This window comes from Excalfactoria chinensis, chromosome 23, assembly GCF_039878825.1.
Source record: "Excalfactoria chinensis isolate bCotChi1 chromosome 23, bCotChi1.hap2, whole genome shotgun sequence".
NCBI lineage: Eukaryota > Metazoa > Chordata > Aves > Galliformes > Phasianidae > Excalfactoria > Excalfactoria chinensis.
In genome coordinates, this window is record NC_092847.1 from 3,692,733 (window position 1) to 3,707,737 (window position 15,005).

General features: G+C 50.6%; 2 protein-coding genes across 5 annotated transcripts in view; one reads left to right on the forward strand and one right to left on the reverse strand.

The window, feature by feature from the left end:
* Window positions 1-941: 941 nt before the first annotated feature.
* On the forward strand, window positions 942-3,605 carry UQCC2 (ubiquinol-cytochrome c reductase complex assembly factor 2). Its single transcript, XM_072355869.1, has 4 exons — window positions 942-1,110; window positions 2,237-2,311; window positions 2,648-2,717; window positions 3,431-3,605. The coding sequence occupies exons 1-4, from the start codon at window positions 973-975 to the stop codon at window positions 3,523-3,525; spliced, it is 378 nt and encodes a 125-aa protein (XP_072211970.1). The 5' UTR covers window positions 942-972; the 3' UTR covers window positions 3,526-3,605.
* A 132-nt stretch (window positions 3,606-3,737) lies between these two features.
* The window catches only part of ITPR3 (inositol 1,4,5-trisphosphate receptor type 3), a 35,687-nt gene continuing 24,419 nt past the window's right edge, over window positions 3,738-15,005 (reverse strand). For 2 of the 4 annotated variants that reach the window (XM_072355868.1, XM_072355867.1), the window contains exons 41-59: window positions 14,669-14,843; window positions 14,403-14,587; window positions 13,922-14,122; window positions 13,726-13,836; window positions 13,372-13,467; window positions 13,058-13,159; window positions 12,757-12,843; window positions 12,123-12,233; window positions 11,536-11,728; window positions 10,720-10,845; window positions 10,053-10,225; window positions 9,772-9,936; window positions 9,157-9,349; window positions 8,151-8,246; window positions 7,650-7,774; window positions 7,266-7,431; window positions 6,405-6,565; window positions 5,854-6,015; window positions 3,738-5,533 (exon numbers count right to left, since the gene is read on the reverse strand). In XM_072355868.1, the coding sequence (XP_072211969.1) occupies window positions 5,465-5,533; window positions 5,854-6,015; window positions 6,405-6,565; window positions 7,266-7,431; window positions 7,650-7,774; window positions 8,151-8,246; window positions 9,157-9,349; window positions 9,772-9,936; window positions 10,053-10,225; window positions 10,720-10,845; window positions 11,536-11,728; window positions 12,123-12,233; window positions 12,757-12,843; window positions 13,058-13,159; window positions 13,372-13,467; window positions 13,726-13,836; window positions 13,922-14,122; window positions 14,403-14,587; window positions 14,669-14,843 (2,697 nt within the window). In that variant the 3' untranslated portion in view covers window positions 3,738-5,464. Of the gene's footprint in view, window positions 5,534-5,853; window positions 6,016-6,404; window positions 6,566-7,265; window positions 7,432-7,649; window positions 7,775-8,150; window positions 8,247-9,156; window positions 9,350-9,771; window positions 9,937-10,052; window positions 10,226-10,719; window positions 10,846-11,535; window positions 11,729-12,122; window positions 12,234-12,756; window positions 12,844-13,057; window positions 13,160-13,371; window positions 13,468-13,725; window positions 13,837-13,921; window positions 14,123-14,402; window positions 14,844-15,005 lie in introns of all 4 variants that reach the window. The other 2 variants (XM_072355866.1, XM_072355865.1) reach the window with 1 other exon arrangement.

Genomic DNA, 15,005 nt, shown 5'->3' on the forward strand with positions numbered 1-15,005 from the left:
ACCTCTCGTCCATCTCCTTTCAGCCCCAGAGCATCCTCACATCATGCTCTTTTCTTGGAGGGCTGCACGTTTTAGCCATTATTCCCACTAGTTGAAACAGCAGCTCTGAAGGGAGAGCCCTTCACTGGTGTTTTACTGCACACAGCTGGAGACCTGCTGCGATTTATAGCTGGAAAATTCAAGTCATCTGGCCCAGCTGCCCATTTGACTCAGCCTGAAGCGCAGCTGGGAATATCTCATTATTTACTGAATATTGGTCACCGTATTGCATGCTTCTGTCCCGCAAGCACCACTGGCCATTAAAAAAGCCACAAACTTCAGCAGTGAAAGGGCTGAATCACACACAGCTTTGGCTCGGGGCCGCACACTGTGGTCAGTGCTGGTTGTGGCTCACACCGCACGGCTCACAGCCAGCACCGGGACCTGCCTCGGCTCTGCTGAGCAGGAAACGGGGTCTGCAAAAGGGCTGGTGAGGAAGGCTCTAGTATTGGAGCAAGGCTCTGCTATTGGAGCAAGGCTCTGATGATACTGGAGCAAGGCTCTGATACTGGAGCAAGGCTCTGATACTGGAGCAAAGCTCTGCTATTGAAGCAAGGCTCTGCTATTGGAGCAAGGCTCTGATACTGGAGCAAAGCTCTGATATTGGAGCAAGGCTCTGCTATTGGAGCAAGGCTCTGATACTGGAGCAAGGCTCTGCTATTGGAGCAAGGCTCTGATACTGGAGCAAGGCTCTGATATTGGAGCAAGGCTCTGCTATTGGAGCAAAGCTCTGCTATTGAAGCAAGGCTCTGATACTGGAGCAAGGCTCTGATACTGGAGCAAGGCTCTGCTATTGGAGCAAGGCTCTGATACTGGAGCAAGGCTCTGCTATTGGAGCACTGGGAGCCCTGCTGGCACGACCTCGTGCGCTCCATCCTCGGGCCGAACTGCGCACGCGCGGCTCCGCCCCTCCCCCCTATCCACGTGATTCTTATGGCGGCCACCAGGTACCGGCGCTTCCTGAGGCTGTGCGAGGAGTGGCCGGTGGAGGAGACGAAGCGGCAGCGCGATCTGGGCGCCTTCATTCGGCAGCGCGTGGCTCAGGCCTTCCGAGAGGGGGAGAACACGCAGGTGGGAGCGGGGACACGGCCGGGCCGGGGGCTGAGGCCTAAGCGGGGACGGGAGACTGGGGTAGCTGAAGGGAGGGGCTGCGCATGCGCGATGCGGGTCCTGTCAGCGGGATGGGGGTCGGGGGGTTCGGTGCGAGATGGACCGAGATGGACCGCAATGAATGGGAGTGAATTGAGCTGCCTTTCCTTCCTCAGCCCCATGGGTGACCTGGTCATTAAAGGCAATGAAGCCAGTTCAACGTCACCTTCCCCTCGTCTCTGCGTTGTGCCCTTTCTTAGCATAAAGGCATAGTTCTAGATGTTCTCCTTCCACCGCATCGTGCCATTCCACGCTCCTCATTCTCCTTTCCCTGCTTTCCAGCCCCTGCCGGCGCCCCACGGACACACGAGCGGTGTCACTTTATCCCGCCTTGTTACTGATGCTATTCTTATTCATGTGTCCATTTCAATCGCTGACTTTGATGTCGTTGGGCAGCAGCGCAGAGTTCTGGTCAGGTTAGGCCCTGCTATAAATTAGGAAGCAGGACGACGTGCCATTCCCGGCGCTGAGCAGAGCCCGCAAGGCAGAGGCGCCTGTTTTAGGTATTAGCAAAATCTTTCCAACGTACCGGACCGAAATAGCACCCCATTTACCCCACACAAGCTGCTCGGGGCTTTTCGTGCCGCTTTTCCCTAATCAATTATAAACTATTTTTAGCTCGCACCGGGATTTTCTCTCCCTTCCATCCCGGCACCTGATCCTGTTTGATCCTTTAGAATGAACAGGCGGCAAAACCCGCCTTTGAGCAGAGAAGGTTCAGCTTTCACAGTGCTGGACAATAAGCACGAGGATAGAACCATCCAGCTGCATTCACGTTCCCTCGCAGCGCACTCACTGTTGAGCTGTCATATCTTTGTGAGCAGAACTCAAGGTCCCTTCTAGAACTTACGTGCCTCGTTATTCTTGTAGGCCAACCCGCAAAGAAACTGCTCTGCATTCAGGAGCAGCACAATAGGGGTCACCAGCATCCTGCGTTGCACTGAGAACTCGCTCAGCTTCTCTTCTGCTGTCCTTCTCAGCTCAAATGAAATCTGTTGCTATGCAGGCTTGAAAATAAAGCTTGTGTGATATTTCTGTCTCTTTCCAGATTGCTGATCCTGAGACCTGTGACCAAATGTATGAGAGCTTAGTCAGAATCCACAACAACTACTACAAAAACAAGGTAAGGTTTGCTGTTAGCCATTGCCAGCCCTTTAGTGGGACAGTCACTACACTGCCTCTTCCCAGCAGGGGTTCTGGGCATACAGTAGGCAGATGAGAAGTCAGGTGGATGCTGCACTGCCTGCTGCCTTTTGGGCTCCCCGGTGCTGCTGCTGGCCTTGATGGCGTGTCTGAACAATGCCAGTGGTTGTTTTTGCTATGGATGAGCACAGTTCTTATTTCTGGACTGAAAATGAGTAGGGCTCTATTATTGATTTGGTGGTATATTACATCTTCTAGTGCACTGCAAGTAACGCCTTGTTCTGTCTCTCCTTCTCTCACCTACTTGTTTGTGAAGTATCCACGCCTGAAAGACACGAGCTTCACTGGAGTGACAGTGCAAGATTGCAAGATGATCCTAGCAACAGGTACTAATACTGTGATTTGGGAGTAAATCAATGCAGGAGATAAATTACATTCTGTTCTTTGTGCTGTTCACTTCATCTCCTCTACTAAACGCTTGTGACTAAAGGACTGATTGGGACTGCCTGCAGGTGTATTAGGAGGGCTCAAAAGGTATCAAATTGAGGAGAGTCTCAGTAATCTATCGGGACAAAAAGTCAATTGTGGTTTTTGCAGTGGGCAGGAACGGCAGAGGGTTTGTAAAGGCTTCTTCAGATAGAATGGCAGGAGCTGTATGAAAGCAATCCACGTTTGCTACGTGGCTCAAAAAATTCTTGACTTCCATTTCATCATGTTCAAATTCCCTTCGGTACTTCTTATCTCGTATTAGACCTTGAGAGAAAACAGGGTATCACAATGCAGAAAGACTCTCAGCCAAATCATTTATTAAGCATGGTGCAGGAGGCCAATGCCGTTTTGTTCTGCTCCAGTTCCTAACTTTGACTGTAGTGCATGGCAACTGCATATTAGTTGTTAGAGATAAGGGACTCCCTGCACAATTGATTGGAAGGGAGAACAAACTTGCCTCAGGCCCTGAAATAGAAATTCATTAAGGCAAAAAGTCAAAAAGAGGAAACATTTGTAAGGCAAAGCTCTTCTAAGAGGGCTTTCAGCCCTTTGCTTTCCTGCATTTTTTTTCCCTCCTCTTTCCCCATCTCTCTCCCTTCTCCTTTTGCAGACATGCTGAAACAGATGGAAGACATGAAAAAAGGGACATGGAGAAAATGGCGAGAAAGGTTTTACTCCAAGAAATCTGAAGAGGACTCGAAGTGACCGGCTGACCCCCAGCTTCCCCTGTACATATCCCTAACGCTCCGTGCTGCCATGATGAATAAAACCATTCATTCCTCTTAGCAACAGCGGGTTTATTTTTGTTCAGACTTTATACCCTTCGTTTGTAACGTCTGCTCTTTTCTCTTTGGAAATGTGGGACCTGCCTTACCACATCTGTGATGGGGGCATGTCGGATCAGTGTAAACGTTTAAAAGAAAAGAGCTTTGTGGTGTTAGACCAGATCATTAGTATTGTAAGAAACATCAGGCAGTGCACGGCAAGCAGGCACAGCCTGCAACAGCAAGCTTTAAATTTGCTTGTGAAGACAGCAGGGAAACATAGCTGTGCTTATCTGTGTTTGCACTGTTAACAGGGAAACTGAGGGAGAAAGAACTTTTAATGATCGTGTTTGTTTTTCTTTTGCGAAGTAGCCTGGGAAGATGCAAGAAAGGACTGAGGTGCTGTTTGCCGTGGTGACAGCAGAGCAGTGTAAGAAGAGTACAGATGAGATCTCAGCTGCAAACCTTGTCTGCAATGCTGCACTGTTGTGATGCTGGCTCAGCTAACTATGCAGATTGCCCCCAGCGGGAAGAGAAGGTTCTGTGTCGGTTACTGCATATCTGAGGGATGAAGATAGGTTATCATGATGTGTTGCTATATCGGGCCAGCAACTAATTTCAAGCGCGATTAGTCCATCACTGTGGCACATTTTATTGCTCTTTAAATCTTCAGCGCTTGCCTCAGCCCATATTCTTAGGAGGCAGACACAGGATTGTAGCTGGGATGACTACAGCACTGCTTGGCTGGAGAACGATGAGTGTCTAGAACACAGCATTGCCAGGACTCTGCTTGGCTCCATACAGCACCAACAGCTGCTCCTTTCTGTGTGTTGGACTCTGTTTTCCTGGCAAGTGGTGAAAGAATTTGGAAGTTTGCAGGATGCTCCGATCCAACACTTCAGAATGCAAGGCTGGTGTTGCAGGTAGATCTTCATGGTAACGTTATTGGCAGTGGGTTGCAGAGTGCCTTTGGTAATATAGCCCTGGATTGGCTCATGTATTTGAATTGCTCTGCATGTCTAGTTATGGCAGCCCCCCCCTGCATCCCAGAGCGTAGAGGAAGGGAGGTTTCTTTACCATATTTAAGTTTTATTATAACTTCGTTTTGTCTTTAATTTAGTTAAGGCAATTTACACTTTAGTTCTTAAGTAACAACAACAACAAAGTAAAACATTACACCAGAGATGAAACTAAACCACAGGACACCCCTTCACAGTGAACTCCTGTAAACCTGCAGTTTCCTACTACTACTGCCCAGATATTCTTTGTCCACAGAAGGCAAAAGACCAGTTCACACAGTCCTAGCTTCGATACTCATCCTCACTTGGAGAGCTAAATGATCAAACCCATCTCCTCGAGGTTAGCTCCTCTTTAACTGCACCAAAGTGATGAACAGAGCTCTTTAAATGGACAGGAAGCAGCACGGAGCAGGTACAGCAAATACGATGGCTGGCTTGCAAAGTTCCACCTTTACTAGTGATGCTCCTGGAATAAGTTAAATACTGCAGCCCTACAGCTACTTACACTACACCTGAGGTGGAGGCCACCCAGATGCAGCGCATGGAGATAAAGATACAACCCCCCACATTTGCAAAATAAAAGAGTTATTGCAATGAGGAATGAAAGTCTTGTATAATTTATCTTCCTCTAAGGGCATTGGAGTAACATGTGGGTCCAGGAACTGTGAGGAATCCTCGCCAGCCGTTGGTTTCCTGAATTGCTTACAAGCAATCTAAGGAAAATATTGACTTGGAAGCCCCTCCATGTGGTCCTGCTTTCTGACAGTGATGTCCATGCATAGGACCCAGCGATCAGCAGCCTCATCATCTGATAGGTGTGTTTAGTCCTTCAGTGGGTGAAGCTGATCCTTTTTCTGTGCCTTAGTGGTTCATGGTATTCTGGACATCCACAAACCCCATCCTTTGTCTGCGCTTCCTTTGCTCTGTCATCTGGAGTTCAAACAAGGACACAAGTGAGGTAGGAAAGCAGGCTGTTATTCTGTTCATTAGTGTGCTTCTCAGGTGTGTGACTGACTGGGCTGCTCTAAGCATCTGCCAGAACACCCCATGAGTCAGACTCTAGCTGATGAGGAGGTATCAAAAAGCACATGACCTGAGTGTTCTTAATGCTAAAGGAGCCCTTTGATTCGTATCCATAGTTAAATAGGGATGGGCTGGTTCTGCCTCCTGCTCTTGGAATGGGTGTCTATTTTGGTAAGGACGGAGGGTTTTTTAATACAAGCTTTCCTGTTCCTTATAATGTTTAGTACCTGTTCCTTCAGCTCGTTCAGCTGGGAGGTGAGATGGGACACGAGCTTCATCGTTGAGTTGAGTTTGTCTTGAAGATTTCGGATCTCGTTCTGTTCCCCTTCCCCTTCATTGCTGACCAGTGACATGGCTCGCATCCGGGGAAACCAGTCTAGGTTCTTGTTCTGGGAAGGTGGAGAATGGGAGAAGGTGAGAAGGAAACAGAAGATCCAGTGGGATTTCCATGGAGGTCAGCCTATGCTTGGGGCCTAAAGAAATTCTCAAAGGCTTGCCTGCATCCTTGCACATTTTCCCCCACCTACTCATTTAACCTTTTCCCCCCCAGTCAGTCCAGGTTCAGAAGGGTTTTTCTCCTTGCCTTTTTGCCTTGAACTCACCTTGCAGTCACAGCCTGCACCACCTGCTACACCCCGATGGCAAAGCAGAATTAACCAGCTAAGTACAAACTGTGGATCAATGACTTCCTTATCTATTTTCCAGAAGTTTCTTCTCAAAACCTGTTGGGTTTCTTTGGCAAGCAGGGTGCAATAAGCTGCTTGGAAAGGTCACGTACCTTTATCATCTGAGCCACGTAGCTTTCAGGACCTGTGTAGTCCGTCTTGTTCTTCACTCGCACCAGCACGATGAAGTACAAGTAGTTCCACATGTTGTGCTCGTACTTAATATGCTCCTCAAACGACACCGTCTTGTTGTCAAACTTGTCCCGTTCGAGTCCTGGGAAAGGCAGTCAAGTGCGGAGAGAAAAGGAGGGGAGGCCAAGGTAAGAAGCGAGCAAGCAAACACATGTGCAAGGAAGTGCGGATAATTGCCTCCTGTCCCAGGTGTGACTTTCAAGAAGTGCTTTTAATAATTAGTTGGCATTTAGCACACGACAAGCATCCAAAGCAGAGGGAAAATAACCCAGTTGTGTATTCATGAGGCTTCTATTTAAAGTCCTACTAGCTGTGCTTCCTGCCTATATAATCTAAAAGTACAAAACGCACCCACTGGGTCTTACGAGAAAGAAAAAAAACAACAGCTATATTTATGGTTGGGTTGGTTTTTTGGATGCCTTCCTATGACCAAAAGCATTCTGGAACATTTTCCTCTATTTATTTCCTTAGCAATATGCTTTTGTTTTTCCAGTTGATAAATGCTGGTCCCAGGAGTGATGCACAGCAACAAGAACAGCATTCCCTTATCACCTCATTAACAGAAGGACAGTAGGAACAGGGATAGTTTTCCCTCCTGCTTTATGTCCTTGTTTAAGCCTCCTTGCACTGCAGCGACCCACAGATGAACAGATTTAAGTTGTGAACCAAATGCAATCTAACAACCAGCTGAAGCTTCACTCCTTCCCTTGTGTCTGACCTTAAAGAGAGGAACAGCGCGGGGGCAGTTCCTGTACACGCAGAGCCAAGGACCCTGCACTCACCACATATGAAACAAGTCGTCTTCAGTATTTCTTCTTTCTTTTGCTTCTCGCTCCTCAGATCAGCAAAGGTGTCAATAATGACCCCAAAGATGAGGTTCAGGACGATGATAATGACAATGAAGAAGAAGAGGAGGTCGTAGACAACCCGAGCAGGAAACAAGGACTCCTGTGATGGACAAAAGGGAAAATACGTGTCTTGCAAACCTCCCCTCCATCCGTGCTGCCTCGCTGCAAGGACCGCAGGCTGAGGGAACAAGGTGAGGAGCAGTTAAGGGGGGGGTGATGGGGAAAGCACTGAACGACGGCAGAGGGGGAAAGAGCTGGCAGTGATTTCCAGGCAGGAAGGGCAGCTCTGTGGTGGCAGAAGGAAGGGACCCCACTCACGTCCTTCGATGGCTTGCGCAGAATGTCCCCCACACCCCCTCCGTTCCTCAGGCCGTGGTTCAGGACAGTGACAATGCACATGAGCAGCGTGTCACAGGCTCGTTCCCACTGGTCAGCGTCTGCTTCTACAACACCAGAGGGAAGAATAAAAGCACAAAGCCAGAGCACAGACAGGGCACAAGAAGCAAAGAATCCAGAGCTCCAGGATGCAGTGTCCCGGATGGGAGTTCCCAAGCATCCCAGCATCTCCTCCACCTTCCTCCTTGCAATGTCTGAGCACCCCCAAAGCACCCGCTTTATGACCAAATTAAATCAGTATTTCAACATCTTTTTGAGAGGGAGTGCAGGACTTGCAGGCCTTTTGCTCGATAAATGTCAAAAAAATAGGCTATTTTTTCCATCTTTCGGTCCTTTGTAGGATTTTTCTGAGCTGGCTGACAAACAAGGCTGTAAGGTTACCCTGCTGCTAACAGCACTGACCTTTCTGATCAGCTCACTTACCTTGCAAGGCAGTGGGCTCAGCGGAGCAGCTAATTTTGTCACCACTGCAGGACTCCATGAAGGTCTCCATGTTCCTTTGCATCCCCAAGGGGTCATCTGCAAGTAAAAGAGCCCACAGCCTTGTCAGAGCGTCAGCCCTTTGCTCCTGTCACAGATGTTCTTCACCTGCATCTCACTGCAGCTTTCAAATAACTTGAAAAAAAAAACCCTTGATCCACATTCTCTTCGCCTTTTCTGGGTTCTGAATCATAGAATGGCTCAGACTGGAAGGGACCTTAAAGATTATCTAGTTCCAATTCCCCTGCCATGGGCTGGGTAATCATCCCACTGGCATCCCAGCTTTGTTCAGAGATAGCTGCCAGTTTTCCAGGCTGAGATGCAGAAAAACCATATTCTCATGCTTTGAAGTTAGGAGAGCTTTGGATGCAACCACCAACCAGCTGCTTTTGCGAGGGTATTCTCTCTTTAAAACATCCAGATTTTTAGACTCTAATCTCCAACCTACTGTATTGTAGTCCAAGTATATTTATGACCTGTGCTTTATTCAAATCATCTGAGCAGATTTCTTCCATGCTACCTTATCTCTGTGAATGTAAAATCATACCAAGAAGGCTTCAAATGCGAAGGAGAGGAGAAAAAGCCTAACCCAAAACCCTGTGTTATGATCGACACGCAAGATGCTTGTTTTTTTAACAGCCAGAGCAACATCAGCGTCATCCATCTTCTGCTCGAGTTCCAATAAGACTTCTGCAGTGCTACAGAATTCATTCCTATCTGCCCACCTCCTTCTCTGCAGTCCCCCCAACCCCCAGGCCTTGTTTTCTGCAGCATGAGGTCTCTGTATCAGTGCAGGCAGATTCTTCTCTGCCAGCCCCAAAACCAGCTTTCCAAAGAGTGTGGGACCACACATCAATGACTGCACACGATGATGCAGCCTTAGAGAAGGACCCACGTTCTGCTGGTCCCCTCCAGCCCAAGCACCACAGCAGTCCATAGCTTGGCTCACCTTGGGCTTTGCTGTCCGGCAGCCGGTCCACCTCCAGGATGAAGTCATCCTTCAGGAACAAGAAGCCCACGATGGAGAAGAGGTAGACAAGGATGAGAGCCAGGAGGGCAGTCAGCAGGATGGAGCGCCCGTTGCGCGTCACGCTCTTGATGACATTAAACAAGGTCTCCTCACGGTAGATCAAGTCGAACAGCTGAAAGGGCCCAGGAGCAAAGAAATGCTGCAGGGTGCCTCTCTGTGACAATGCCTGGCCTACCTATGCCCCTTTTATCTGGGATCACTCAGTAGACACGGACTAACTTTCACATAAAGCACTCAAGTTTTTTTGTCTTACTGCAGAAGAATGAAGCAAACTCGAGCACAGCAGGAGAGCCAAGAATAGGACTCATGCCCCCTGCCTCTGCCCTCACCAGCTCACGTTGTCTCCCAGCTGACCCAGATAAAGCATGCAGCAGAGATTAGAAAGAGAGTGATAGCAAAAGGCTGGGAGAGAGACGGTAATAGATGCTGTCAGAAGGCAGAAAGATCAGCCTACGCAAATACTGGAGCACGGGGCACTGCTCTCACTGCTGGTATCGATCCTGGCTATGTCTGTGCCCCAAACATCTACTGTACCAGGATGCTGTAGAAGAGTTCGTGCACAAAGAGCCCCAGGACGCTGGTCAGGATGTAGCCAACGTGGTAAAGAAACTCCACGTCCATGATCATGGCCTTGTAGCCTCGGATGAAGGTCCCACGGTTACCCACAAAGCTCACCACGAACACAATCTTGTTGGTTAGCTGGAGAGCAAGCAGAAATGGGAGGGAATGAGGTTTGCTGTGCCTTGTGAGTGCAGAACTGCCTCCTGTGGTATGGGATGCTACGCTTTCTTTCCAGCAGCGCACTGAGAGCTTACATTGAGAGCTCCCAGGATGTTCAGTGTGAGTCCAATCCCCAGGTAATAAATGGATCGCAGGATCAGGGCCACCAGCAGCGGTCTGACACCGTACCGCTTGGTGAACAGGGCCATGATGGAGAAGCAGATCAGAATCCAGAAGAGCAGTGAGATCAATGGGGAATCCAGCACTCCTGGGAAGAGATGAACCACAGCAATTAAACGGCATGAGGTTAAATGCACGTTGCCAATCAGACACTGTGTTACTGTCCAAAGCATCCAGAAACCCAATATGCTGATTGTCTGAGGGAAGGAAGACGCAAATCGTGTTTGACTGCAGAGAGATGGTCCCTACTGATACGCTTCTCTAACATCTTCTATCTGAGATCTCAGAACCACTGCAGGTCATTAAGACTCCCAGACAGCTGCTACGTATTCTGTCCTTACTTCCCCTATTTTCCAAACAGGGAAATTACAGCCCAGGGAGAAGAGCCTGTTCCCTAAGAAGGAAGTCGTGGGAGGGCTGGCAACTGAAACCTCGATTCAGTCCCTTGCCAGGACCAGCATAAAAGGCTTTAGGAGTCAAGAGGAGACAAAGGCTGAACACAAGCAAGGGGACAATGCTCCCTGCGCACCAGGATCCCCTTTTTCCTCCACTTGGAGGAGCAGAAGCTGCTGGGACACTCACCCATGGAAGTGGCTTCAACATAAGGGTAGAAGAAAGCAATGATTATGTTGATGAAGACAGCCAGGTTGAAGGAAATGCTTCCCCAGAGAGTCATTCTGCGGGAGAACCAGTACATCAGCGGCATGCCTGCGGGGAGAGGAGGCAGACACACACCTCAGCCAACCTCGTGCCAGCAGGGAAGGCTGTGACCTCCTGGACACCCAAACTGAGCCCAGCACAGCCAGTGAGACCCTCACCACTGATAAGAGCTCCCTTCTCATCTCCTGTAACGGGAAACCAAGTTCAAAATGTCTCTGCTCACAAATCAGATTGGCTTCACTCCTCCCTGTTCTCCCACCTCTTACATCCTCACACCCTTCCAAACAACGTTGCCTTTGTGTTTGCAGCCTGATTCTCTGTCCCAGAGGAGACACAGCCAGCAATTTCCCATCCGTACTGGAAACTTGTTTCCTGCTGAATTCCTAAGATAGTTTTGACTGGATCTGTAAGCGTTTTCAGTGCTGCCGTGCTACCTCCGGGCCACAGCACAGTATTTATAGTGTGCCTCCTAACTGTTGACTGAGCTCCTGGTATTTTAAGCCAGGAAGTCCGTCCTGGTGCAGCCCTGAAAGCACCTGAGGAGATCTGCATGGTGCAGAGAAAGCAGCTTTATCCAGGTTATGAGGAATTGCACTAACAGGTGTGGAGGAAATACAACCTCCTGGGGGCACAAGGGGATCTCCAAGCTGCCATTGGGGGTCACAGCCCCCACAGAGCACGGCTGCCCCCCGGCTCACAGCTGCTCTGCTGCAAAGGGAAGGTCTGGCTCGCTCTTACTGCGCAGTTTCTTCTGCCACTCCATCTCATTGTGGAGGAAGGACGACTGGTCGAAGAAATCACTGACTTTGCTGCCCTGCTCGTCCTGCTCCGTCGTGGTGAAGAGTCGGTACTTGGTCTCCTTGGTGAGGAACTCGCAGATGCCGGGCACTGGGAAGATGATCTGCTCCATGCTGCGGTCCAGGCGCACGATCTGCAGGAATAAAATGCCCTTAGATCCCTCCCATAGCATGTTGGGCTTCCTGCTTTTCTACAGCCAGCCGTACCTCCCCAAATCCAAATAGCACCACCACTCATCTAACGCTACAACTCGACCCAGCAAACACATCCTTGCATGGCTATGCTGGGAGGAACAAGCAAAGATGGGGCTGTTCCACTGCCTGCTCTGGGGAGAGGGAGGGAGGGCCCAGGGGGTCCACACACCCCCAGCTCCCTATGGGCTCTGCTACTGTCTCCAGCTCTTTGCAGCTGCTTCCTATGGGCACCAGGCTGGGAAGGCTCCTGGTGCAGAATAACGGGGCACGAGGCAGGCAGAGCACACGTGGGATCCATCAGCTGTCTGGACTAGCAGCCCAAACAGGTCTTGCCTCAATCTGGGACGTGTGCTTCTCATAGTACGCCAGCGGGTCCTCCTCCTCCTCCTGGACGGGGGCCGTCGACTTCAGCATCTGCGTCAGCTGCTTGTTATTGAGGCTGAGCTGGGAGAGGAGAGAGGGTGAGAGCGGGGACAGCCGGGGGGGTTCAAGTCTAACTGCACTGACAACATTGTTCCTCAAATTGTACCGAACCTGATGAGGTTTCAGGGGAAAGCAAATGAATTAAAGCTTCCCAAAGGGGTCTGAGTGCTCCCTAAGGTGACAGACATTCGATTCCCTGCAATAATTACATCCAAAAGCTGCTAATCCACAAATTACAAATCAATGCCCCTAAACCCCGGGGAAATCATATTACTGCTGAGTCTCATTCGGGAGCTGAGGTACAGCAGGAAGAAATGGCAGCAGAGGACTCAGCCCTTCCTCTCCTGAAGGGAAGGGCAGGAGGAGGGGAGCAGAGGGGAACCTGGCAAGGCACAGCCCGTCCCTGCAGCACACAGAATGTCACCTAGGGCTGAGTCTTCCCCAGGGAGCAACAGATGCACGTGCCATTGGGTTTGGTGATTTAGCTACATGGGCATTTATAAACCTCTATTTCTCCAGTTCACCCTGGGAACACTTTCCATACCATGGATGAGATGCCCTCCTCCTCTTCCTCCTGGATTCGCTTCACTGGCTTCAGGAGCTGCTGCAGAGACTTGTTGTGTCGGGACAGCTGGAAGGGAACAACAAGAGCTGCCGTTAGCATTGGATGGATCAGCCTCTGCAGCACTGGAGTGGGATGGCCAATAAGCCACGATGCTGGGTTTTCATGGAAGGCAAAAAGCACATCTCCCAGCCTGGCTGGAGGAAATGTAGATAAATAAGATGTGCAGATGGGTGAGTGGGAGCCCAGCCTGGTGGGTCACAGCAGATTGCAGCATCAATACCTGCAGTGCCAGTATATAAATGTTGTGGCCAACTTCCCGAGGGGAAACCTCAGCGTTTTCACACTCCTCCTCCTGCAGATAGGCCTTCTTAATCACGTCAACCTGAAAGGCAGCAGAAGGTGAGTGAGCTTGTCCTGGTCTCCTCACCCTGTTTTCTTCCTCAGGAGGGATGCTGGTGCAGAGCGGCGTGCAGCTGCTGGTAGGGCAGCAGCCAATGTGGGTTTGGGTTGAAACTCCACCAGGACCTGGAAGTGTAGGGGTCCAGCAGCAAGTTCACGGGGGTCCTTCACCCTCCCACCCTGCTCAGCCCTTACCAGTTCCTGCGGGCGGAGGCTGATGAGGATCCGCTCGGCGTTCTCACTGTCGTGTCTGCTCTCCATGAGGGCCAAGAGGAGCTTGGAGGCATTGTCCTGGTGGGGAGAAGTCCTTGATGAGAGGAGCTGTGCATTGCTCTGCCCGGGACCCCAAATCCCCCGCATCGCAGTCAGTTGTAAATGCCCCTGTGCTAAAGGCATCCAAACCTTCCGTGGTGGGGATGCACCAGCCCTGTCCCAACTCATGTATGTAAGACCTGATGCATGCCCAGTGCCCGCCTCACCCCACAGCTCAGCCCAGCAAGTAGGGAGCTCACACATGTGCCACCCACCCCAGGCCCAGGCTCTGCCCACCTTCAGCTGCAGGACCAGGTCCATCCGGTACTTGCAGAGGGGGCTGATGTCATTGAGAATGAGGGCTGTGATGATGTCAATTCCATTGGACTCGTGGGTCACGATGCAGCTCTAGGGGAGAAACGCAATGTTTCATCCTATGGTTGCTGCCATCCTTCCCAGCTTCACAATGCAGACCCACAGCAACACCACAGACCTGGTTCTCATGGCAGGGCCCTTGGCAGTACTCAGTCAAGGTCTCCAGGGTCTGGGTGATGAGGGCCACGTTGTACTCATTGATGTAGAGGCCCAGCAGCCCCAGCCCTCCCGTGGTGCTGCCACACATGATGTCAAGGAACTGCAGCGTCTCACACACCAGGTTGTAGTTGGTCTTGTTGTTTTGGCACCGCAGGAAGTTCTGTTGTGCAAAGCCCGCAGTTATGAGCCTGAAGCAGGTCCTGACCCCCCTCCCAGCACCCATTCCCTACAGTGTGTGCAGACCCCTCAAGAGCAGCACCTGCTCCCATGGACACAGGAGTGCCCTGATCAGCTCCTTCCAGGATACCAAGCAAAGGGAGTGGTGGTTATATCCATAGGAAGCTGAGGCACAGAGTGGGCAGAGCAATGCCTGTTTGGACCCAATGGAGGCAGAACCCATCCATCCCACATCCCAGCCTCCAGCAGCCCCCAGCACCAACCTGAAGGTCTCGGTTGTGGTTCTCACACAGCAGTTGGAGGAATCGCAGGATAGGCTCCATAATCAGGACTGTCACCCCCATCTCATTGTTCTGCCCCTGCTCCCCAGTGTCGTGGCCCTTCCGAAACCCTAAGGCCAGCGGGTATCGGGTGGGGGTGCCAGGCATCATGAAGGTCTCTCCTCGTCCTATGGGCAACCCAACCCCATTAGCATCAGGCTGTCCAATGAGGCAGGCACTGGCCTTGCTGGGAGGACACAGCCCCATACCTTTGGTGCCAGGGTCAGGCTCGTCTTTGTCCTCGCGAGGTTTGTTCCCGATGTCGCTCATGTTCACAGACACCGTCGACTTGGTCTCTTGCTGCGCCTTCTTCATCCGGTCATGTAAAACTTTGAAGAACTTCTCAGACTTCTTGTCACTCGTCATCAGGTTGTAAAAGGATTTCTGGGAGGAGGAAGCACAGAGCAGTTGGAGTCTCCACCCCAGCCCGCCCCTATAGTTTGGTATCCTGAGGCACTCCTAACCTTGAGATAGCCTAGCAGGCAGGTTTGTTTTCAGCCTCGTCTCTTCTTCTCCCTAAATCCTTTACTTTTCATGCCCCTGACA

Bases quoted from the DNA above. Each gene is read 5' to 3' on its own strand.
- UQCC2 (XM_072355869.1), top strand. From the start codon at position 973: ATGGCGGCCACCAGGTACCGGCGCTTCCTGAGGCTGTGCGAGGAGTGG. The intron at 2,312-2,647 runs GTAAGGTTTGCT...TTGTTTGTGAAG, and splicing joins ACAACTACTACAAAAACAAG to TATCCACGCCTGAAAGACAC. The intron at 2,718-3,430 runs GTACTAATACTG...CTCCTTTTGCAG, and splicing joins CAAGATGATCCTAGCAACAG to ACATGCTGAAACAGATGGAA.